Source organism: Ascaphus truei, chromosome 2, assembly GCF_040206685.1.
Source record: "Ascaphus truei isolate aAscTru1 chromosome 2, aAscTru1.hap1, whole genome shotgun sequence".
Classification (NCBI taxonomy): domain Eukaryota; kingdom Metazoa; phylum Chordata; class Amphibia; order Anura; family Ascaphidae; genus Ascaphus; species Ascaphus truei.
This window is the reverse complement of record NC_134484.1, coordinates 386,959,831-386,984,397: the sequence shown is the minus strand read 5'-3', so window position 1 is coordinate 386,984,397 and position 24,567 is coordinate 386,959,831. Positions and strand designations below refer to the sequence as shown.

The window sequence follows — 24,567 nt, the reverse complement described above, 5'->3', positions numbered from 1 at the left end:
TTGTTGTGATACTTTTTCTTTTCTCTTGCGCTTCTATTTACATTTTGTCCCTAGCACCGTCAGCAGTTGTGCATCTTATACATACATACATACATAAAGCTGACTTTTGGTACTAATTACTTAAGGGTCTGTTGCAGGCATTTTTACGTGTTTCATATATACATACACATACATATACACACACAGTTACATATACATAGTAGATGAGGTTGAAAAAAAGACATACGTCCATCAAGTTCAACCTACAGTATGCTAAATTTAGACAATAGATACTTTATCCTATATCTATACTTACTTATTGATCCAGAGGAAGGCAAACAAAAAAAAACAATAAGGGGAAAAATAAATTCCTTCCTGACTCCATGAATTGGCAATGGGATTAATCCCTGGATCAACATTCTTCCCATGTTTACTTATTTGGTTTATCACTGTATAACTTGCCTTTCTAAAAAGATGTCCAACTGTTTTTTGAACAAATGTATTGTATCTGCCATCACAGTCTCCATGGGTAAGGAATTCCACATTTTAACTGCCCTTACTGTAAAGAACCCCTTCCTTTGTTGCTGGTGAAATCTCCTTTCCTCCAACTTAAAGGGATGACCCGAGTCATTTGTACTGCCCTTGGGATGGCAGTTCGTTCATTTGAAAGCTCCTTGTACTGTCCCCGAATATATTTGTATATATAGTTATCATATCCCCTCTTAGATGCCTCTTTTCTAATGTAAATAAATCTAATTTAGCTAGCCTCTCCTCATAAGTTAGATTGTCCATCCCCTTTATTAATTTGGTGGCTCTTCTCTGCACTCTCTCTAGTTCCAGAATGTCTTTTCTAAGGAGTGGAACACAAATTTGAACTCCATATTCAAGTTGTGGACTTACTAATGTGTTGTAGAGGGGCATAACTATGATTACTTCTCTTCCATCCATTGCCCGTTCAATGCAAGATAAGATCTTGTTTGCCTTTGCAGCTACTGCATGACTTTGGGCACTATTGCTAAGCCTGCTGTTTACAAGCACTCCTAAATCCTTCTACATCAAGGATTTACTCAATATATCTGCATTTAATGTGTAAGTCGCCTTTTTATTCTTGCATCCCAAATGCATAACCTTACATTTATCTGTATTAAACCTCATCTGCCATTTACCTGCCCACGTTTCCAGTCTCTCCAAGTCCTTCTGAAGAGAAATTACATCCTGCTCTGATTCTATTACCTTACACAATTTAGTATCATCAGCAAATAGAGACTTTGCTCTCGATCCCAACCTCAAGGTCATTAATAAACAAGTTAAAAAGCAGGGGTCCCAGTACCGATCCCTGAGGTACTCCACTCACGACTTTAGCCCAACCTGAACAAGGTCCATTTATGACAACCCTCTGTTGTCTGTCCTTTAACCAGTTTTCAATCCAGGTACATATATTATTACTGAGTCCAATTTTCTTAATTTTGTACACCAACCTCGTGTGGAACCGTATCAAAAGCTTTTGAAAAATCTAAGTAGACCACATCAACTGCATTACCCTGGTCTAAATTCCTACTTACCTCCTCAAAGAAACAAATAAGGTTAGTTTGGCATGATTTATACTTCATAAATCCATGCTGACTTTTACCAATAATTTTGTTTTCCATTAGGTATTCCTGAAAATTATCCCGTATTAAACCTTCAAGTAGATTCCCCATTATTGAAGTCAGGCTTACAGGTCTGTAATTCCCCGGTTGTGATCTAGCTCCCTTTTTAAATATAGGCACCACATCTGCTTTATGCCAATCTTGTGGTACTGAGCCTGTGGAAATGGAGTCCTTGAATATTAAATATAATGGTTTGGCTATTACTGAACTCCTTGAGAACTCTTGGATGTATACCATTAGGGCCAGGTCTCTTATTTACTTTAATTTTTTCAAGCCGCTTATGAACTTCTTCCTCAGTTAACCAATTGTTCATTAATATGGAGGTTGTGGCTTCCTCTTGCGACACTACTAATGAAATTGATTCTTCCCTGGTAAACACAGAGGCAAATAATTTGTTTAATATGTCTGCTTTTCCCTTATCTCCAATAATCTGCCTGCCCATATCACACTGAAAGGGTCCTATATTTTCTTTTCTCATTTTTTTGTTATTAAGGTACTTAAAGAACTTTTTAGGGTTGATCTTACTTTCTATTGCAATCCTTTTTTCATTATCCATTTTTGCTAATTTGATTGCCCTTTTGCAATTTTTGTTACATTGCTTATAATTCTGATATGATGCCTCCGTCCCTTCTGATTTAAAAAATCTAAACGCCTTCCTCTTCTTGTCAATTTCCTCCCCTACCTGTTTATTTAGCCACATTGGTTTTGACTTATTTCTTTTATACTTATTACCCAAGGGCAGGCCTGCACAACACGCGGCCCGCCTGCACTCATTGTGCGGCCCGCGGCGGCTTTCCCTGTCCTCCTCCCTCCCGAGCCTGCTTCCCCCCACGAGCCCGCTTTCACCCCGCACGCGAGACCGCTCTCCCCCTCCTCCCCCGCACGTCTGCTTTCACCCCACGCGCGAGCCCGCTCTCCCCCTCCTCCTCAAGCTTGCTCTCAGGACTGCGCGCTGTATGCGTGTCGCACTTCCTGTTTGTGAGTATGCTAGTCCTGCCTGCTCTGCTGCCGTGAAGTGAGGTGTAGGGGGTGATGTGAGGAGAGGTGCAGGGGGGGTGAGGAGAGATGTAGGGGGGTGAGGAGAGATGTAGGGGGGGTGAGGAGAGGTGCAGGGGGGGTGAGGAGCAGGGGGTGAGATGCAGGGGGTGATGTGAGGTGCAGGGGAGTGATGTGAGGTGAAGTGCAGGGGGGGTGAGATGCAGGGGGGGTGAGGTGCAGGGGGGTGGGATGTGTGTGGGCTGTAGGGGGGTATTGTTTGTTATATGGAGGGGGAATATTGTGTATGGGTGTGGGGGAGAGATGGTGGTGTGAGTGGGTGAGTCTTGCAAAGGTTGATGATGAGGGGTGAAGGGGGGATATGAGGATGAGGGGTGCTGGGGGAGACATGAGAATGATGAGGGGTGCTGGGGGAGATATGAGGATGATGATGGGTGCTCGGGGAGATATGAGGATGATGAGAGGTGCTGGGAGAGATATGAGGATGATGAGGGGTGCTGGGAGAGATATGAGGAGGATGAGGGGTGCTGGGAGAGATTGATGAGGGGTGCTGGAGGAGATATGAGGATGATGATGATGATGATGATGATGAGTGCTGGAGGAGATATGATGATGATGATGATGATGATGATGATGATAAGTGCTGGAGGAGATATGAGGATGATGATGAGGATGATGATGATAAGTGCTGGAGGAGATATGAGGATGATGATGAGGATGATGATGATAAGTGCTGGAGGAGATATGAGGATGATGATGATGATTGATGATGATAAGTGCTGGAGGAGATATGAGGATGATGATGATGATGATAAGTGCTGGAGGAGATATGAGGATGATGATGATGATAAGTGCTGGAGGAGATATGAGGATGATGATGATGATGATAAGTGCTGGAGGAGATATGAGGATGATGATGATGATAAGTGCTGGAGGAGATATGAGGATGATGATAATGATAAGTGCTGGAGGAGATATGAGGATGATGATAATGATAAGTGCTGGAGGAGATATGAGGATGATGATAAGTGCTGGAGGAGATATGAGGATGATGATGATGATGAGTGCTGGAGGAGATATGAGGATGATGATGATGATGAGTGCTGGAGGAGATATGAGGATGATGATGATGATGAGTGCTGGAGGAGATATGAGGATGATGATGATGATGAGTGCTGGAGGAGATATGATGATGATGATGATGATGAGTGCTGGAGGAGATATGATGATGATGATGATGATGATGATGATGATGATGATGATGATGATGATGATGATGATGATGATGATGATGATGATGATGATGATGATGATGATGATGATGATGATGATGATGATGATGATGATGATGATGTGCTGGAGGAGATATGATGATGATGAGGATGATGATAAGTGCTAGAGGAGATATGAGGATGATGATGATGATGATGATGATGATGATGATGATGATGATGATGATGATAAGTGCCGGAGGAGATATGAGGATGAAGATGATGATAAGTGCTGGAGGAGATATGAGGATGATGATGATAAGTGCTGGAGGAGATATGAGGATGATGATGATGATGATGATGATGATGATGATGATGATGATAAGTGCTGGAGGAGATATGAGGATGATGATGATGATGATGAAGATAAGTGCTGGAGGAGATATGATGATGGTGATGATGAGTGCTGGAGGAGATTGATTATGATGATGATGATGAGTGCTGGAGGAGATTGATGATGATGATGATGATGATATGTGCTGGAGAAGATTGATGATGATGATGATGATGATGATGATGATGATGATGATGATGATGATGATGATGATTTTACCCGTGCGGCCCGAATCTGTTTTCCTTGGAGCAGTTCGGCCCTTCTCACTTTTCAAGTTGTGCAGGCCTGCCCAGGGGTATACACTGATAAGTGTGCTTTTCTAACATTGTTTTAAAGACTGACCATTTATCTTCTACATTTTTCCCTGCAAAAACACCATCCCAATGTATTACTTGTAGATTAGACCTCAGTTTATTAAAATCTTCCTTTCTAAAGTTTAAGGTCTTTGTTGAACCCAAGTAATCTGATTTTTGATAATTTATTCAAATGAGACCATGTTATGATCACTGTTACACAAATGTTCCAGGACTTGAATATTTGTTATTACATCTACATTGTTTGATATGACCAAATCCAGTACTGCCCCTCTCCTGGTTGGTTCCTCAATAATTTGGGTCATATAATTGTCTTTAAGCACCCCCAAAAACCTGTTTCCTTTTGTTGTAATGCATTGCCCCAGTCTATGTCTGTATAATTAAAATTACCCATTATGCAAACATGACCCAGTTTTGATGCCTTCTCCATTTGCAAAAGTATTTTAGCTTCCTCAATCTCACAGATATTTGGTGGTTTATAGCATATTCCCAAATATATTCCATATTCCAAATAACCGTTGTTCTTCTGTGACTAAGTGATACTGTTTATTAAACCGGATTATTCAAGAAATATCAGCAAGAATTGTGTTTTTAACTTTTTTCTATTGTGGTTCCGGTCCACCTTGGACATTGTATTCTGTGATTGTGCCACAACTGTGAGGGTACAGGACACCAGCACAAGAAGATAGGGGTTATTGATGAGGAGAAAGTGAGCGAGTGCCAGTTCTAATGTTTTTAATATATAGTATCTAACATCAGCCAAAGTTAACTATTTTAACGTCGTATATCACCTCTCTGTTGGCAACATTGTGGACAGAGGATATCTATTACATATTTGGTGGGATTGTCCTAGAATCATTCCATTTAGAATAGGTTTTCTACTGTATTACAAGAACTAAACAGGTATGGTATTTCTCCTCCCCAATAAACTAATCCTGATTGGGATAGGAAGAATTCAAGGCTTGTTATCCCTATTTTAAATGCAATCCATTGTACTATAGCAAAATTGTGGAGGCAATTGTCCCTCCTACTCTCCAACAGGTACACAACAAGATCTGGAAAGTGATCCAATTTGGACAAATGATTCTGTGAATACTGTAGGTTTGAGAAACTTTGGGAATCCTGGTTAACGATGTTAAATTTGTCAAATACTGATTTTTTTATCCTCTTATTTACTTACTTGTTATAAACCCTACTTGTGTTAAGGACCATGTGTTCAAATGAATAAGATTTGGAGGTTTTAAACCTCATACTTTAGGGATAACAGTCAACCGTTTAAAAAAAAACACTAAGAGGGAGCTGATACTAAGAATCGGTAAGATGGCCTTCATAAAACTTGCACCAAGAAAGTAAGTCTAACTACAGGGGTGAGCAAACTTTTTATGACGAGCCCCCCTTTTCATCCTTGAAATTTTCTCGGGCCCCCCCTACCTGATGTAATCAAAATCCCATGAAAAAGAAACAACCTTTATTAAACAGTATACAAACAGTATACAATGTAAATGCAAATATGTCTAAATACTTACATATTTCAACAGCTCGCGCTTGCAAAATTAGGCTGCATCCACGCTGCCTCTGAGAGCGGTGACATCACCAACTCTCCAAGCATGAGCACAGGGTGTCCTGCACAATTTTGCAAGTGTGGATCGGGGCTATTTTTGTGTGTGTTTGTGTGTGGCTGTGTGTGTGTGTGCATTGACTGCTGCTGAGCATGCTTCAAAGTCAATTTTGTTTGTCTCCCCAAGCGCCAAGCTTGGGACAGCGTACGTGCACAAAGGCAATACCTTTGGGGGGACATTCATCCACCTCTTTGCTACCTCCCTTCCCTTTCTCCCCCCCCCCTCTTTTTCCCCCCTTCCCCTCCCTGTTCTTTGGCTTGCTATCCCCAGTGTCATCCAGACTCCTACCTACAGTATTATTTATTTATTTCCGTTTTCAATGTTCTGTTTTCACTGTTTTTTTACATTATTTCTGTACATTCATAATATGACTGATATAGTGGCAGCCTACCCTTTCACTTGCAGAGGATCGCAGCGAAGCAGGTTGCCAGCAGAGGAGGGCAGGACAACAGCGCTATTGCAGGGCAGACACCGGAAAGAGGGGCGTTTGACTTCACTGCACTCGGGCGTGCTCCTCCCCGTACCTCCGAAGACGCACACAATATCACGTGGCCGCCACCTGCACTATCCTGTTCGGCCGTCCGTGCACATCTTCGGCTGCCTGCCTGCGCACATCTTTTTGGCCGCCCGCGCACAGCTTTTTCGCCCTCCCGCGCACATCGTCTGCCAGCTCGTGCACCCAGGTTTCGCCACACGCCGCCTGCACCCCCCTAAATAATCTTGCGCCCCCTTGCCCCCCCAGTTTGCGCACCAATGCATTCAATCACAACACACACACCCACCCAATCACAACCAACACACACACACTCAATCACAACACACACACAGCACACACAACACACACAGACAACACCCACACACTCAATCACAACAAACACACAATCACAACCAACACAGACACAACACACACAATCATAATCATAAGTCACACACTTTCACCTGGGGGGTGGGGAGCAGCATGCTCTGATCCCCCATGCTGCTGAAAACTGGGGCGGGAAAGACAGCAAGAGAATGAGGGCTTGTCTGTGTGCAGAGAGAAGCCCCGCCCCCTCTGCAAGACAGAGCAGAGAAGCAGCCTCAGCACGGAGCTCCTTGGCCGCCCGTGCACAGCTCTGCCCGCCCCCAGGTTTCCCCGCATGCAACCCGCACCCCGCCCCCCCTAAATAATCTTGCGCCCCCGAGTTTGCACACCGCTGGTCTAACATATCACAAACACTGTCCCACATGCAATAACACACAGACAAGTACACATAGGTATACAAAAGCCATTGCAGTAAAACAGCATTAAGCAGTGGACCCCTTTTGGAAAATTTTGATGCAATCATATGACAAACCAAAAGCACATCATGTAGGTAAACGGGATGCAGCTATCCCAGAAGAGGTGATACAAGCACTACTGGAAGTTTGAATAAGAGTAGCAAGACAAGTGGTTGGACATCCTGGGTGGTGGGTACATGCTATTACTAAGTGGCTGGATATATTACATGGGGAGTTTATGCTGCCACTGAAATCCATTTGTGATGTGTGTAAGGTTACACATATCTAGACTATTAATGGCAGAGAAAATAATATAGTATTTGATTTGTCTGTATATTTGTAAGGAGAGAACATTAATATTTTAAAATTATAATTACAATGTTAGTGTACTTGAAACTGTACAGAAAGTTGTTTGTGCATATACACCATTATATACTCTTGTTCCTACGCTGCTACATTTATAACCCTGTTTATAACCCTGTTGTATGTTGGTGTATAAACGCAATGCAATTAACAAAGGATTCTGCAACGTTTCCATACATGTCAGAAAACAAAAATGATTCCATAACCACATCTGTGGCCCCGGCCATGGTGCCTCAAGCACTGATGGATCACATGACCGCTCTTTGCAGTTCCACGTGATCACTTCCGGGCTGTAGCCCTCGAAATGCACAATTCTGTTTTAATTTAAATTGAATCAATCAGGTATTAAAAATTAGGAAGAGTGTCATAATTTACTTCAAACAATGAACTGTGTATCATATGTGTGAAGCCAAAATATGTAGATGTTTGCTGCACACCAATACAACAGTTCAAAAGTAGTGATACTTATACCGGTGCTCCTTAACCGAGGGAAGACATGTGTTGCATCCGATGACTCCAAAGCTATGAAGGGACAAGGGCACATGGATTTCTTAATCATAAAGCATTTATTGTGCCATAGAGTACACAACATTTCGGCCTTCTGCCCTTTCTCAAGTGAAGTGGTAATGGTAAGAGAACAGACAAACAAACATTAAATAGTCTCAAAATCCAAAAACCCATGCGCAGCTGCTTTGTTACTAATCATCTTAATCAGGTTCCTCTCTGTTCAATCCTCCGGTTCCAGCCCCTTGGGTGGGCATATGTGTCAAGTCTTCATACATATGACGCCATTTTATGAAGGTTTTAACAACTTTTTAGCATTAACATTTAACACACAAGCATTTTTAAAATATCAAATATAACATTAGTACATAGACCCCTAAATCTCAAAACCACATAATGTCCGAAAGCCCAATTCCCTTTCTCATTCCAACACTATGTATTATTTAGTTGCTACCATTTAGTTATAAGAGATCAATATATGCAGTAGATCGAACATATAATAAGCTGACAAATCAGTGATTGCTATAATACTCCCTTTTCCATGCACGTTTTTTTCTCCCTTTCTCGCGGACTTTCAAAATTCCTAACTCTGTTTCTCATCTATTTTTTTCCCTTCTTTTTTTGTTCAATCTTATTTTCTTACTCTTCCATTTCTCTTTTCATAGCTTTCTTTTGACACCTCTTCCCACGCCAACTTTGTAACTTTTTTTTTTTTTTTTTAACAGTGAACAAGCTGAAAATGACAGTGTACAGCAGGAAATAAAATTAAATATACAATTTTGAGAGATACAGCTATTGGATGTGAATGGAAAGGAGCGAAGAGCAAATTTCTGTGTCAAAGTTCCTATGAATGCTCGGTTAGATGGGGCTTGAAAAGCACATCACTGAGCCATTCGTTGCTTGCTATAAACAGTTTAAGAGGTGTCAGTATCAGTCCAATCATACAATCTGCTGCTCCACACCAGTGTTGCGGAGAAATCTGTAGGCTTTACAACATTGTTTTTAAAGTACTTTCTTCTGGCAGGCACAACTTTTGAAAGAACTAAATAACTAGTACAAGGGTAATTAAAAGAGGAAATATAGAAATAATACATGCATTAATGTGATGACACTACAGCACACCGGCATTCTTGCAAGTAAATAAGCAGGACTGAAACCCGTCTGAATGCCATTGTATAAAACATCTAGGAAGGGAGGGGGAACCCAAACCATTCTATGATTATGTCTGGAGTACAAAGTTGAAGGCATAGTTGACTGATAAAATACAATGAATACCCACATAAAGAGTATTGCACTTGCAAATCCTACTAATCTACTGAACAATATGTTTTGCCATGTGAACAAAAGGTTAAGTTATTGTATGAGCCACTAAATATTTAACCACCGCAGTGCTGGGGCTGGTAATCTAAATGCTTACCAGATATTTTTTTTCTCCCCTGTTTGTTTTTCCAGACATTTTGTCTTCTATACAGAGAACACAACCTTTCTGAAGCTATAAAGAGAGAGGACGGGCCATCACTGTTTTAGGTGTTAACATCCCTAGTCATTTTGTTTCTAATGATTTCAATAGATGCTGTGCTCCACGGAACAAATTAAACAGAAAATTGACCAGGTAAGTGTATAATAGGCTGGAATATCTGCTACAACATACCCAGCAAAAATTAATTTTTTCTAGGTATATGAAAAATAATCTGTAATAACACTGAAAAAGTTGCCACTGCAATTTGTTAAAGATGACTAGTCTACTTTTTTCTGATGAAAAAAATGGAGATTGCTTCCGAGGTTCACAGCACCTTCACTCAGCCAGTTGTACGAATATAAAAAACTTTATTAGTAACCAGCAATGTACAACAGCATGAACACTCTTACGCGTTTCGTCCAAGCCAGGACTTTTTCAAAGAGTACTTTTTTCTGATATATATTCATGGGCTCTCATTACAACTGATATATGATTCAAAAGAATAACATTTGATGTGCTGTACCAGGGGTGGTGGCCTTTTGCCAATGACACTAGCCACCCCTGTGCTTATTTATGCGTCCCCCATCTACTGACTTTTTGTTAGAAAAATTGTGGTCAATTATTGTAATGTTCTGCTGTAAATTTAAAAACAAATATATAAATAAACGTTAAAAAAGGATGACTTCTCTTTAGCTTCTATAGTCTGGTCAGGGCTAGAAATCTTGGATCCGAGGACACATGAAAGAAGCAAGGCCCCCTCCCCTTAACCCTCTGGCACACTGAGGAGACACTAGGGGGAGGGAAGGGGAGGTATGGCTTAGGATGGGGGGGAGCAGAAGGTATTGGGGGGAGGAGAAGGTATTGGCGGGGGGAAAGGAAGGAGGTATGGAGGGAAAAGGAAGGAGGTATTGGGGGGGAGAAGGAGCTATGGGGGAGGAGAAGGAGCTATGGGGGAGGAGAAGGAGCTATGGGGGAGGAGAAGGAGCTATGGGGGAGGAGAAGGAGCTATGGGGGAGGAGAAGGAGCCATGAGGGGGGTAGAAGCAGCTATGAGGGAGGAAGCAGCTATGGGTTCTAGAAGGAAAAAACTATGGGGTTGGAGGAGCTATAGGGGGGAGAGAAGGCGCTTTGGGGGGAGGAGGAGCTAAAAAAAAATCCCTAGCTCCTCTCTGGAGCGCTAACTAACACTTAACTACTATTTACAAGTTGGAGAGCTAAGCTCTTTACCAACATCTTTGGCTACATCACATATTTCCCCCCACCCCACCCCATTTGCTCAAGCGCGGTCAGGTAAACAACTATATAAAAGGAGGCGTACTCCTGCGATAATGCATCTGCAATCCCGTATTTGGAGCCAGCCCTGTAGTTCTACAGTAAAATGGAACATTTGAAGACTTGGGAACCAGCGAGTCACCCAAGCATTCCTTTCTCTATTCTGGTGCATGTACTTTAGAGGGGCAGGTTCCGTTATAAGGATATAAACTTTCTACCTAGCAAGTAGTATTTTAGGGACTCCAGGGCCCACTTAATTGCCAAGCTCTCTTTTTCTACAATGGCTTTTTCTCTCATGCGGGTTTAACTTCCTACTGATATACAGCACTGTGTTCTTCCGCTCCAACTCTCTGTGAGAGCACAGGACCTATCACTATGTCGGAGGCATCACATTGGACCTGGAATTCTTTGGTAAAGTTTGAACTAAGGCGGGTTGTGCACACAATGCTTCTTAACTTTTGGAAGGCTTACCTACGCGTTTCGGGCTATAAGCCCTTTATCAGCTTGTAGCCCGAAACACGTAGGTGTGCTGTTTGTTTCTTTGATCCAATAAACTTCATTTTTTATCGTGGGACCGCACCCTTGTTATTTTTGCAAGCAAGCACTGGACGTAGTGCTCCTTTTTTTCTCTCCCTTCTTGCTTTTATTAAATCAGACAGAGAAGTAGAGATGGTGGCAAAATCTGGTATGACCCGGCGGTAGTAGACTACCAACTCAAGGAAGGTTTGAACCTGTTTTTTAAGTGGTCTTCGCCATCCCTTAATAACCTTGAGCTTTGAGACTTTACCAACCCACTACCAACTGTATAGTCTAAGTACATTGTCTCTCCAAACCTATGGCACAGTTACTGGGGTTCGCCTCCTCAATGGAATCTAAGACTGCCTGGACCTTTTTGAGGTGTGAATCCCAGTCACTACTGGATGATAATATTGTCCAGATAACTTTCGGCATATACCCTGTGAGGTAAGAACCAATTAACCTCTGAAAGGTTGCTGGAGCCCCATGCAGGCCGAAGGGTGCACCTTAAACTGATAAAGCCTATCAAGTATAGAAGGTATTTTCTTCCTTAGCCTTCTATGCTAGTGGAACCTGCCAATAACCCTTAGTTAAGTTGAGGGCGGTTAAATGCCGAGCCTACCCTAATCTGCCTATAAATTTGTCTACCCGGGGCATGGGGTAGGTATTGAATTTAGAAACAGAAACATATAATATATATTATCTCTAACTGTGCATGCAATGTCTTGTATATAATGTACACCCTGTTCACTTATGTAACTATGTATTGTAACCATTTATTATTTGTCATCTTAACTCTATGCCCAGGACATACTTGAAAATGAGAGGTAATTCTCAATGTATTACTTCCTGGTAAAACATTTTATAAATAAATACAATGAACAGGAAAGGAGACTTAAGGGGCTATATACCAAGGCACATGTGGAGCAAATTTGACACAACAGCATCATTTTCATCACCTCTATGTATCACGCTGTTTGTTGTGCTTTTGCGACAGCTTGCAATTTTGGGAGATGTTGGGGAAGGAGCTGTATGATGTACAGATTATAATTATATGAGTCACATTGTGTGCTACTTTTTCTGACTTACATCTGCCAAATTGAAGGCAGCATAAGTATTTGTCTTCTAACAAACTACACCAGATATAAGAAACACTTAGTTACATTTGACACACTTGATGTAAAAAAATAAAATTAAAAAAAAAAAAATGGCATAATGCATCAAAATACTTCTTCACTCAAAAAGTACCTTAACACCTAAGGGGTAATTATATATATATATATATATATATATATATATATATATATATATATATATATATATATATATATATATATATATATTATATAATATATATAATAAAACCCTGGCTCCTAAAAATTCTGCCCGGCTCCTACATTTTTTTTTAAAATATGTGTGTGTGTGTGTGTGTGTGTGTGTGTGTGTGTGTGTGTGTGTGTGTGTGTGTGTGTGTGTGTGTGTGTATGTATATATATATATATATATATATATATATATATTTTTTTTTTTTTTAAATGCAGGAGCCGGGCAGAATTTTTAGGAGCCAGGGTTTTATTAAACGGGCTGGAGGGGCTCTGTTTCAGAATGTGCACGTGTCACACTCACTAACATACACTCCTCACCCATCACACTGTCAGAATAGAACGCAGGGAAGAGTAGTCCCGGGAACACTCCGCCTCGCTCTCAACACCTCTACAAGCTCCGACATGTTTATTCCCCACATGCACCACCAGGCACTGAAGACTAAGGGGCGCTGCGCTGATTAACCTGTCAGTCATCGCTGCGGCCGGTCACAATTTTTTCCATCCATGCAGTAAGGGATGACTTGAATGGGAGTTTCTGGGCAGTAGTGCCAAATCTGCCATATCGTACCTACTATATAATGAATCACCCCTATAGCCTCCTCAATAATACCTTCATGTGACCTTGGGCAAGTAACTTAGGGTCATTCTTACTAAGCAGTGCTAAACTGCTAGGCACTTAGCTGTTAGTTCTTAAGGGAAGAACATTTTTGCCTGTGTTTTTCTACTATTCGCAGTGCTATAACTTTACAATCATCATATCTTGCTTACCCCATGTTGTCTTGCAGTTGTTGCCACTTTAAATAGAAAATCTTCCTCCACAAAAGGCCGCACAGCATCATGGATAATCACCACCTCCGGTTTCTGTACTGAAGAGCTAAGGGAGTGGACTCCAGAGAATACTTTCAGCCCATTGAATATGGACCTATGACGTGTCACTCCGCCTTCCACCAGCGTGATGCGCTCATGGCCGTATTTATGGATAATTGCCTTCATCAAGTCAACACTCTCCGCAGCCACAACCACAACAATATATTTTATCCAGTGGACTCTGAAAGAAAAAGCCAGTAACTTTACTGCATATACATGATTGTAGTAGACATAGCCTAGTATTCTCCATTAGGAAGGGGCACCGCAAAGATTGTAGCCAAAATATAAATAGGAGTAAGAGTGTATATAGCCGTACATAGTTACATAGCAGGTTCAAAAAAGAAATACGTCCATCAAGTTCAACTTATGCTAAATTTAGACGACCCATACTTTATCCTATATTTGTACTTATATATATTTATTTCTATATATTTGTACTATATTTTCCAGAGGAAAGCAAACAAAATTCTCCAGTGAAATATAATCTAATGATATCTCATAAGGGTAAAACTAAATTCATTCCTTTGTTATATCCCTGTATACCTTGCCTTTCTAAAAAGATTTCCAACCTTTTTTTTAAAATATCCATTGTATCTGCCATCACAGACTCCATGGGTAATGAATTCCACATTTTAACTGCATTTACTGTAAAGAACCCTTTCCTTTGTTGCTAGTAAAATCTCCTACCTTCCAACCTAAAAGTTATCACCCTGCGTCGTTTGTACAACCCTTGGAATGAATAGTTCTTTTGAAAGCTCCTTGTATTGTCCCCGAATAAATCTGCATAGTTATCATATCCCCTCTTAGACGCCTCTTTTCTAATGTAAACAAATCTAAATTAGCTAGCCTCTCCTCATAAGTTAGATTGTCCATCCCCTTTATTAATTTGGTGGCTCTTTTCTACACTTTTTCTAGTTCCATAATGTCTTTTTTATAGAGTTGTGCCCAAAATTGTACTCCATATTCATGGGGTGGTCTTACTAATGCTTTATAGAGGGGCGTCATTATGTTTACTTCCCTTCCATGAATTCCCCGTTTACGGCAAGCTAAGATCATATTCCTCTTTGCAGCTACTGCATGACTTTGGGCACTATTGCCAAGACTGCTGTCTACTAGCACTCCTAAATCCTTCTCCATCAAGGATTCCCTTAATTTATCCCCATTTAATTTGAAAATTGTCTGTTTATTCTTGTTTCCCAAATGCATAACATACATTTATCTGTATTAAACCTCGCCTGCCATTTACCTACCCAAGATTCTAGTCTATCCAAGTCCTTCTGGAGAGAAATTACATCCAGCTCCGACTCTACTACCTTACACATTTTAGTGTTATCAGCAAATATGGAGACTTTGAACTCTATGCAAACCTCAAGGTCATTAATAAACAAGTTAAAAAGCAGGGGTCCCAATACCGATGCCTGAGGTACTTCACTCACAACTTTATCCCAACTCTCTGTTGTCTATCCTTCAACCAGTTTTCAATCCAGGTGCAAATATATATTTTTACTGAGTCCAATTTCCTTTATTTTGTACCCTCATGTGGAACCGTATGAAAAGTGATATGGCGATATGTGGTGGCAGGAGCCACCTTGTCTAAGGCTGATGAGAGTATGCTGTTGTATAGAGAGGTTGCTAGATCAGGGCAGAGATAAGAGAGGATCTAAACTATAAAATCTAAGTAGACCACATCAACTGCATTACCATTGTCTAAAATCCTACTTACCTCCGCAAAAAAACTAATAAGGTTAAATTGCCACGACCTATCCTTCCTAAATCCATGTTGACTATTACTGATCATTTTGTTTTCCCAATACCTGAAAATGATCCCATACTAAACCTTCAAGTAGGTTCCCCACTATTGATGTTAGGCTTACAGGAGTGTAATTCCCCAGTTGTGATCTAGCTCCCTTTTTAAATGTAGGCACCATGTCTGCTTTACGCCAATCTTGTGGTACTAAGCCAGTGGAAATGGAGTCCTTGAATATTAAATGTAATGGTTTGGCTATTACTGAACTTATCTCCTTAAATACACTTGGATGTATGCCATCGGGGGCCAGGTGCTTTATTTACTTTAATTTTATCAAGCCGTCTATGTGCCTCTTAAGTAACCAATTGTTCGTTAATATAGGAGGTTGTGGCTTCGTCCTGCGGTACTATTATTGCAATTGATTCATCCCCGGTAAATTTAATACCTATGCTTTTTCTTTATCTCCAATAATTTGCCTGCCCATCTTACACTGAAAGGGTCCTTGTAAGAGGTGTGCGCAGAGGTACATTTAATGGAGACCGATTTGGGTGAAATAAAATCCATGCTTTATTGCGCCTGTTACTTTACCAAGGAAAAACATACACAAATAAACAAAATAAAGGCCTACTCCACTTTGGAGAATAACTAAACCTTTACTCCAGCCCTTTCTAATTGGGTGGGTAGCTAAGCTGGTTACTACCCGAAAAACACACACACACACACACACACAGCCAGGTCCCCCTCTGGCTCCCCGGTCCTCCTGTTTTCGCCCTTACCTCCCGACGAGCGTGGTAGGCAGTGGAGGCAGGGGGGGGGGCAGATGCCCAACAGTGCCGGGGAGGTTGTGCAGGCGATTGCGTCACCGGAGGTTCCTGACGGCTCTTCTATAGGGCGTTGCCATCTGCAATAGGGTTGCGCATGCGCAGTGAGTTCCCTAGCCGGCGGCCATTTCAATAAGCTTGGCGCATGTGCAGTTAATGCACGCGAACGGCAGCCAATCAAAAAGGAGGCTCCCACGAGGGACTACATGTCCCATGAGCCTTAGAGAGATACCAGTTGACGCAAGACAGCCAATAGGGCTAGAGGATTTCTCTTGCTTGCGATATTGATACATTGCGTGCGCGAGGAAGCACGTTAGTCGGTGCTGGGACATAGCAGTGGGGGAGGGTGTATGTGCAGGGCATCTGTGGCCCCTACACTAGGCCAGAGACTCCCCAAAAGGCCCCAGCTATGCCCCGAATCCCATATTAGTATTGTGATAGCTACAGGGAGTGGCCCCTTAGGTAGGGACACGGCCCCTTTAGCTGGTTAGAAGCAGAGACACAGCTACATTGCTTGCGAGCCTGTGGAGAGTGGTCTGGGCTCAGATCACTTGGCAAGATACTAAGACTGTCTGTAAGGGGGACACTCAAGCTGGATACCACCCACGCAGAGGAGGACCCACCACAGAAGCATCGCTGGATCAGCGGATCATGTGCAGTTACCCAAGCAGCGTGCACACTACACACTATAGTGGCAGCGCTGACCACACACAAGGGTGGAGTTGGTATTCTCGTGGACACCAGGGCGGTTGGGTGCCCGAGGGCCCATCAGGTACTGCGGACACGGTGTGGGTTACACGGTGGTGGGGCAAGGCCCTGCGATGCTGAAGGGGTAGCTGTAACCAGTAGTATTATTATCCGTTTCGCACTGCCTATTTACAGTTAGGTCTGGAAATAATTGGACACTGACTCAATTTTCATAATTTTGGCACTGTACGCCACCACAATGGATTTGAAATGAAACAACCGAGATGCAATAGAAGTACAGACTTTCAGCTTTAATTCAAGGGGTTGAACAAAAATATCGTATGAAACGTTTAGGAATTGCAACCACTTTCATACACAGTCCCCTTACTTCAGGGGCTTAAATATAATTGGACCAATTAACACAATCGTAAACAAAATGTTCATTTTTAATACTTTGTCAAGAATCCTTTGCAGGAAATGACTGCTTGAAGTCTGATACACATGGACATCACCAAACGCTGGGTTTCCTCCTTTGTGATGCTTTGCCAGGCCTTTACTGCAGTTGTCTTCAGTTGTTGTTTATTCGTGGGTCTTTCTGCCTTAAGTTTTGTATTCAGCAAGTGAAATCCATGCTCGATCGGGTTGAGATCAGATGATTGCATAGGCCTATGCAGAATATTCCACTTCTTTGCCTTAAATGCCTGGGCTGCTTCCGCAGTATGTTTTGGGTCATTGTCCATCAGTAAAGTGAAGCGCCGTCCAATCAACTTCGCTGAATTTGGCTGAATATGAGCAGACAATATATCCCTATACACTTCAGAATTCATCCGGCTGCTTCTGTCACATCCTCAGTTAACACTAGTGACACAGTGCCATTGGAAGCCATGCATGCCCATGCCATCACACTGCCTCCACCGTGTTTTACAGATGAGGTGGTATGCTTCGGATCATGAGCCGTTCCATGCCTTCTCCATACTTTTTTCTTCCCATCAATCTTGTACAGGTTGATCTTAGTTTCATCTGTCCAAAGAATGCTGTTCCAGAAATAGGCTGGCTTTTTTAGATATTGTTTGGCAAAGTCTAATCTGGCCTTTCTATTCTTGAGGCTTATAAATGGTTTGCACCTTGTGGTGAACCCTCTGTATTTGCTCTCGTGAAGTCTTCTCTTTATGGTAGACTTGGATAATGATATGCCTACCTCCTGGAGAGTGTTCTTCCCTTGGCTGGATGTTGTGAAGGGGTTTTTCTTTACCATGGAAAGGATCCTACGATCAGGCCTTTTTGTGTTGCAGAGCTCACCAGTGCGTTTTTTTTTTCAGAATGTACCAAACTGTTGATTTGGCCACTCCCAATGTTCCTGCTATCTCTCTGACGGATTTTCCTTTTTTTTGCAGCCGAAGGATGCCCTGTTTCACTTGCATTGAGAGCTCCTTTGACCGCATGTTGTGGGTTCACAGCAACAGCTTCCAAATGCAAATGCCACACCTGGAATCAACTCCAGACCTTTTACCTGCTTAATTGATGATGAAATAACGAAGGAATATACCACACCTGTCTATGAAACAGCTTTTGAGTTAATTGTCCAATTACTTTTGGTCCCTTGAAAAAGAGGATGCTACATATTAAGAGATGTAATTCCTAAACCCTTACTCCAATTTGGATGTGAATACCCTCAAATTAAAGCTGATAGACTGCACTTTTAGCCCATATTCATTATTTAACTGTATCTTGAATTTATTTTGGTACACAGCCGAAATAACAAAACTTGTATCAGTGTCCAATTATTTTCGGACCTAACTGTACATGTTCTCAAGTAAAAGTTATTATCATATAATGTGTGTGGATATTAGTATTGTGATTCTTGTGAGGGGCTCCTCCCACTAAGTTGGGATCCCTTCCAGGTGGAGGCTTTGTACCAAGTTGTATTGTTATATCACCCCGGGCTCCCCATGGCAGAGGTTTGGTATTTCCGTGAGCCAACAGGTAAAGTCAGCACCCATAGACTCTTTACCCTAGGGGGAAAGAGGGCTACACATACATACATACATACACCAGTCCAACAAAAAGTCTCTTATCTGTTTCTGTTGTTGTAGCTGTAGGGGAAGGCCTCTCTGTTCTCCTGCTTGTGTGCTGTGGCACTCTCTGTGTCCAGGTATAGAGGTCTTGTCCCCTTGTCAGCATTCAGTCTTGTGTGCATCAAGACATCATATTTTCCTCAGGTCAGCTCAGTTGTGGGCTAAGGAAATCTCTGCAGTCCTCTTTCTCCTTATGTCAGCCCAAATGTGAGCTAAGGAATCTCTCTCCTGTTTCTCATATCAGGCTTTTTCTAAGAGTTATAAATCAGCCAGGTGGAGTCTGGTTGATTGCCTGTGTGTAACCAGCACACTTCGGATTTGGTGGCAGTTTCATGTTACGGTCCTATGTTTTCTTTTCTCATTTTTCTATTAAGGCAGCGGTGCACAAACTGGGGGGGGGCGAGACTGACAACGGGGGCGCGGGGTTTACAGAGACCACGCGCACTTCCTGAAGCCACTTAAATTAAGTGCCGGGGAAGCGGTGAAGGACTCTGTAAACCTCTTACCGTGGCTCCGGCGGCTTCCTAGACGCGTCGCCATGGCAACGGAGGTCATGTGATGTCACATTGCCATGGCAACATGACGCCGAGGTAAGAGGGGGGGGGGCTGACAGAGAGGAACTACCGGCAGGGGGGCATTGGGAAAAAAGTTTGCACTCCCCTGTAGTAAGGTAGTTAAATAACATTTTAGGGTTGATCTTACTTTCTATTGCAATCTTTTTTTTCTCTCATTTTCAATTTTTGCTAATTTAATTGCCCTTTGCAACTTTTGTTAAATTCCTTATGTCTGATGTGATGTCTGCGTCCCTTCTGATTTAAAGAATCCAAATGCCTGCCTCTTCTTTTCCATTTCCTCCCCTACCTGTTTATTTAGCAACATTGGTTTATACGTTGTTCCTTTTATATTTATTACCCAAAGTAAGTGTGCTTTTCTAACAATGTTTTAAATACTATCCATTTATTTTCCACATTTTTTACTGCAAAAAATATCATCCCAATTTATTCCTTGTAGATTATTCCTCAGTTTATTAAAATCAGCATTTCTAAAATCTTACATCTTTGTTGAACTTTGTTTGTAGTAGACATTATTGCATGTTAAGTTTACCGCTGGACCAAATTTTAATGAATCGTCGCACAATTTGCTTTTGTGCAATTTGAAATGCCCCACTGCTTATATTTGTAATGCAATAAAGAACAAATGTAGATCTTGCAGACTTTATTTGCACCGTCATCGTGCAGAACGAGTGTAAATGCGCAGTTTGACAAATCGCACAATTTGTCATGTTACTATTCCCATTGTTGGGGATATTAATGCAGTGTATATGTTTGTTGGACAAGGGCACTTATGGGGTAAAAATGTTTCTCTGTAGTGTGGTTCATGACCAAGAAATGTGCACCTTGACAATAAAATATTTGACTAACCCTGCAAGTGGGAAGAATTGAGTCACCATATAAAGGATGCACTGGGGGAAGAGTTTAACTGTAGGAGTGTCGATGCACTTAAGAAAGTGCAAGGATCTGGGTGAGTGTATAAACGACTTATGTAAGTCACTGCTAAGTGTTTATAAACTAAGCCCCTATCTCAAGATTAACAGGCACATCTTCAGACAACACTAGCTGTGCAGCTCTTCTGTGCATTATCCTTGTAGTGTAAACAAAATATTTGCAGTCAGTCCAAGGCTGTCCCTGCAGATCTGGATGCAGCAAGATTCCCACCCCCTACCATAGCAGTGTGTTCAAGATCCCGTTACCTCTCAAATGCCTGCAAGGTGTGACTGATCAGCGGCCTCCCCAGCACGCTGCAGAATTGTTTTGGGGTGGAGCCCCCGAGCCTCTCGCCGCAGCCCCCAGCAGGCAGCACCGCAGCCGCATACAGGCTGGGCTTCCCCAATGCATCCTCCTCCCGGACTGGGGAGCCGCTGCTCTCTGCCGCGCTGTGCATGGAGCTCCGGCCTGCACCAGCACAACTGCGGGGAGGGTGAATACAGCGCAGGGCCTCGCTGATCACTGCCTCATTAAAAGCACCTGCTGCCAATCTCCGCTCCAGCCCAATGGCAGGCTCACAGAACCATAAATAAAGCTGTATCGCTGCCCTCAAGATCCTGTTTCACTTGAGATTTATTCCAAGCTATTTTGTAACAGTCTGATACCATGTAGTATGTTTTCAAAATAGAGGACTCCCAGCACTCCCAAAAATGCGAAGCAATGAATAATAGTGAAAAGGGGAATAGTGCATGTGCATCATTTGCTTAGATCAGAAAGTTCCAGATACAATGTTTATAAAACAATGTCAATCTTATCAAAACAAGTGATAAGAATCACAGAGTTCCTTCAGCCGACGGGAAAACTCACAAAGTAGAAGAGCTAGAGAAAAAAAACCCAGCTCAGAGCTCTACAAGACACATCAGTCTCTAGTACAAAAATCCTCAGAGTAACAAAATATTGTGTAATGTGGCAGTAATGTGGTCAGCAGACTGTGTTCTATATAATGGGAGCTCTTGAACACATGTGCCGTTAGATACAGAGAGACACAGGAGGAAAAAATAAAGTAGTAGCAAAAAAAAAAAAAGGTCTTTATCAATAAAGAAAACCTGACACGCGGAGTCAGAAAAATATTGCTAACTATTTCTTCTCTGTCATATAGAGATATCAAGCCAAAAAGACCCTTCTTCTGGCCCGTTTCCACCAGCCCAGTGGTTTGTTGCACTTCCCTTGTGAGAAGAGAATTAAAGGGGGGACGGGACCTTAAGTCAGGGTCAGAACAGTTCAGTAGCCGTAAAGTAAATCACAGGCACTGCCGCAAAGAGCAGATGGCTCTTGTGTGCATACTCGCAGATGTCCTGTGTCTGCGGGGTTCATGTTGTGCTTCCTACAGGGGTGTTTTTTTTCTCCAAATACAGGGCTTGCATGATGACGTTGGTACAGAACTACGGAGAGCCAGGGGGGACTTTGTGTTGCCATAGAGGTCGTATACACAGCTTTCTAGATGCTGAGAAACATAGCTGGAGTCGGCATGATGAATGCAGAGGATTTTGGGAAGCGAGCAGCTGCTGCTTTCCACATATCTTGACGTAATAACACTCATCCACAAGTTGTCAGCATAGCTCGTTCCATGCACATATAATAAAGAGATTAGAAAACGTGAATCATAGCATGTTCGTGCCACATTTATCCTATCAATAAAATACAGAGGGAAAAATAAGGAAGCTAAGCATTCAGTTCAAGGTTTGACTGCGATTATACACAAAAACGCCTACGGTGCCGCCTGCAGCGACACCGCATGGCGCAAAAACAAGTTTAATAACAATGTGAAAACTGCATACAGTATACCAAATGCAACTGTCTCCCCGCTTGCTACTGCAATGTGGGCGACAGTTGAAACGTTTTCAAATTTGTTTTCTGGTTATGACTGCTGCGTCACGGGAAGGGGCCATCCAATAAAAAAAAACAGATTTCAGCCTGCAGCTGCGCGCACAATAGCATGTGCTTGTGCACATGTCGCTCTATGTATCGTGTATAGTATTAGCCACGGTATTACTCATATGCTTCTTTAAGCAAGTGTGTCTTAAGGTGGCTCTTAAAGGCGGATAGAGAGGGTGCTAGTCGGGTATTGAGGGGAAGGGCATTCCAGAGGTGTGGGGCAGAAAGTAAGAAAGGTTTAAGACGGGAGAAGGCTTTAGATACAAAGGGGGTAGAGAGAAGGCATCCTTGAGCAGAACGCAAGAGTCGGAATGGTGTATAGTGAGAAATTAGGGCTGAGATGTACAGTAGCGGCACACTTTATTCTAACTCGGCTCGAGCCGCAAGCCGCGTGGTGTTCAGGTTTCGTCGTTTTTTTTCCTCGGCGTGCCGCGCGTCATCGATGCGCGGTCACGCTTCATTGGGAGCGTGCGCGCATGGCGCGCGTGCCCAGGGCTCCCCGGGTTGCTGTAATGTGGGGGATGGCGGTGGGGGGCTCCGGGGGACCCGGCGGACCCGGAGAGGGGGAAAGCCCCGATCGGAGGACCGATCCTCCGAGGCTCCGGCGCGCGCACGGGACACCTCGGCGCGTGCGCGGTATCTGTAGGGCCCGAGACCGGGCAAATGTTAGAATAAACTCGGCCGTGACAGTAAGTAAGAAAAAACAGGGATGCGCAAAACTAATAACAAAACAGTAGCAAAAAACAGGTTACCGTATCAATAGTAATGACTAAACTCTCCCAGAGGAAAAAAAGTCACACACGCCAGAAAAGGACCTAAAGCGCACAGGAGAGAAAAGACAAAAAAACAAAACATAGTGTAATCTGTTTTGGTATCGAAAACCCTGCTAAATAAAGGTCTGCACTTACAGAATAAAAGATCAATATGGGCTGTGATCATAAACTCAGATGAACTGGCCCGAGAACCCCTCCTTCAGGTATCAGCTGGTCTCATCTGCCAAACGTATACAGGCATACCCCGCATTAACGTACACAATGGGACCGGAGCATGTATGTAAAGCGAAAATGTACTTAAAGTGAAGCACTCCCTTTTCCCCACTTATCGATGCATGTACTGTACTGCAATCGTCATATACGTGCATAACTGATGTAAATAATGCATTTGTAACAGGCTCTATAGTCTCCCCGCTTGCGCATAGCTTCGGTGCAGGTAGGGAGTTCAACTTTGCTGTTCAGGATGTGCTGACAGGCGCATGCGTGAGCTGCCATTTGACTATTGGGCGATATGTACTTACTCGCGAGTGTACTTAAAGTGAGTGTCCTTAAAGCGGGGTATGCCTGTACTCCAATGAGATCCTCCTGTAATAATGGTCTCCCGAGACAGCACACCGCCTCAATGGCTTTTACACAGGGATATGCATCCAGGTAAGGAACCAAACCAGGATGTACTAACGTACAAAACAATTTAATGAATAAAATAAAAACACATAAAGGATATGTCCACTGGAGTACTCCTCACCGGTACCTCTGACACAGAAAAAAGTCCCACACACCACCAGCTCATCTCCGACACCTTAGCCTGTGTGGTAGATCCCACGGAGTGTACTCCTGCAGCTTGAAAGGAAGAAACGCCTGCGTCCCTCACTGCCTGCAGCTCCGTGCACTCCACACAATGCTTCCGCGTCATGTGATGACTGTACCTCGCGTCTCGCGAGACTTCAGTGCATGATTTTCAAAAGTACCTTCTTGGTGTGTTTCATTCCTCCACAGTACACACCATACACACCAGACTCCTCTGCCATACTAGTTTCGCGTTCAACTTCTTCAGGGGCACATAATAAGCTGCTATCCAACTCTATGTTTTGTTTTTTGTCTTTTCTCTCCTGTGCGCTTTAGGTCCTTTTTCTGGCCTGAGATGTAAGTAGGAGCAGAAGAGTGTAAAGCTTTAAAAGTGAGGAGGAGAATTGAGTACGAGATGCATGATTTGGTAGGAAGCCAGGAGAGTGATTTCAGCAGGGGAGACGCTGAGACACATTTCGGAAATAGTAGAGTGATTCTGGCAGCAGCGTTTAGCAGAGATTGTAGGGGAGACAGG

The 24,567-nt window shown here is 42.7% G+C and overlaps 1 protein-coding gene across 6 annotated transcripts in view; it reads right to left on the bottom strand.

Moving 5' to 3' along the window:
• Positions 1-24,094, bottom strand: part of CRPPA (CDP-L-ribitol pyrophosphorylase A) — a 366,238-nt gene extending 342,144 nt beyond the window's left edge. For 3 of the 6 annotated variants that reach the window (XM_075587216.1, XM_075587218.1, XM_075587217.1), the window contains exons 1-2: positions 20,805-21,955; positions 13,626-13,905 (exon numbers count right to left, since the gene is read on the bottom strand). In XM_075587216.1, coding sequence (XP_075443331.1) covers positions 13,626-13,905; positions 20,805-20,995 — 471 coding nt within the window. In that variant the 5' untranslated portion in view covers positions 20,996-21,955. Of the gene's footprint in view, positions 1-13,625; positions 13,906-20,804; positions 21,956-23,991 lie in introns of those variants that run through there. The other 3 variants (XM_075587219.1, XM_075587215.1, XM_075587220.1) reach the window with 3 other exon arrangements.
• Positions 24,095-24,567: the final 473 nt, after the last annotated feature.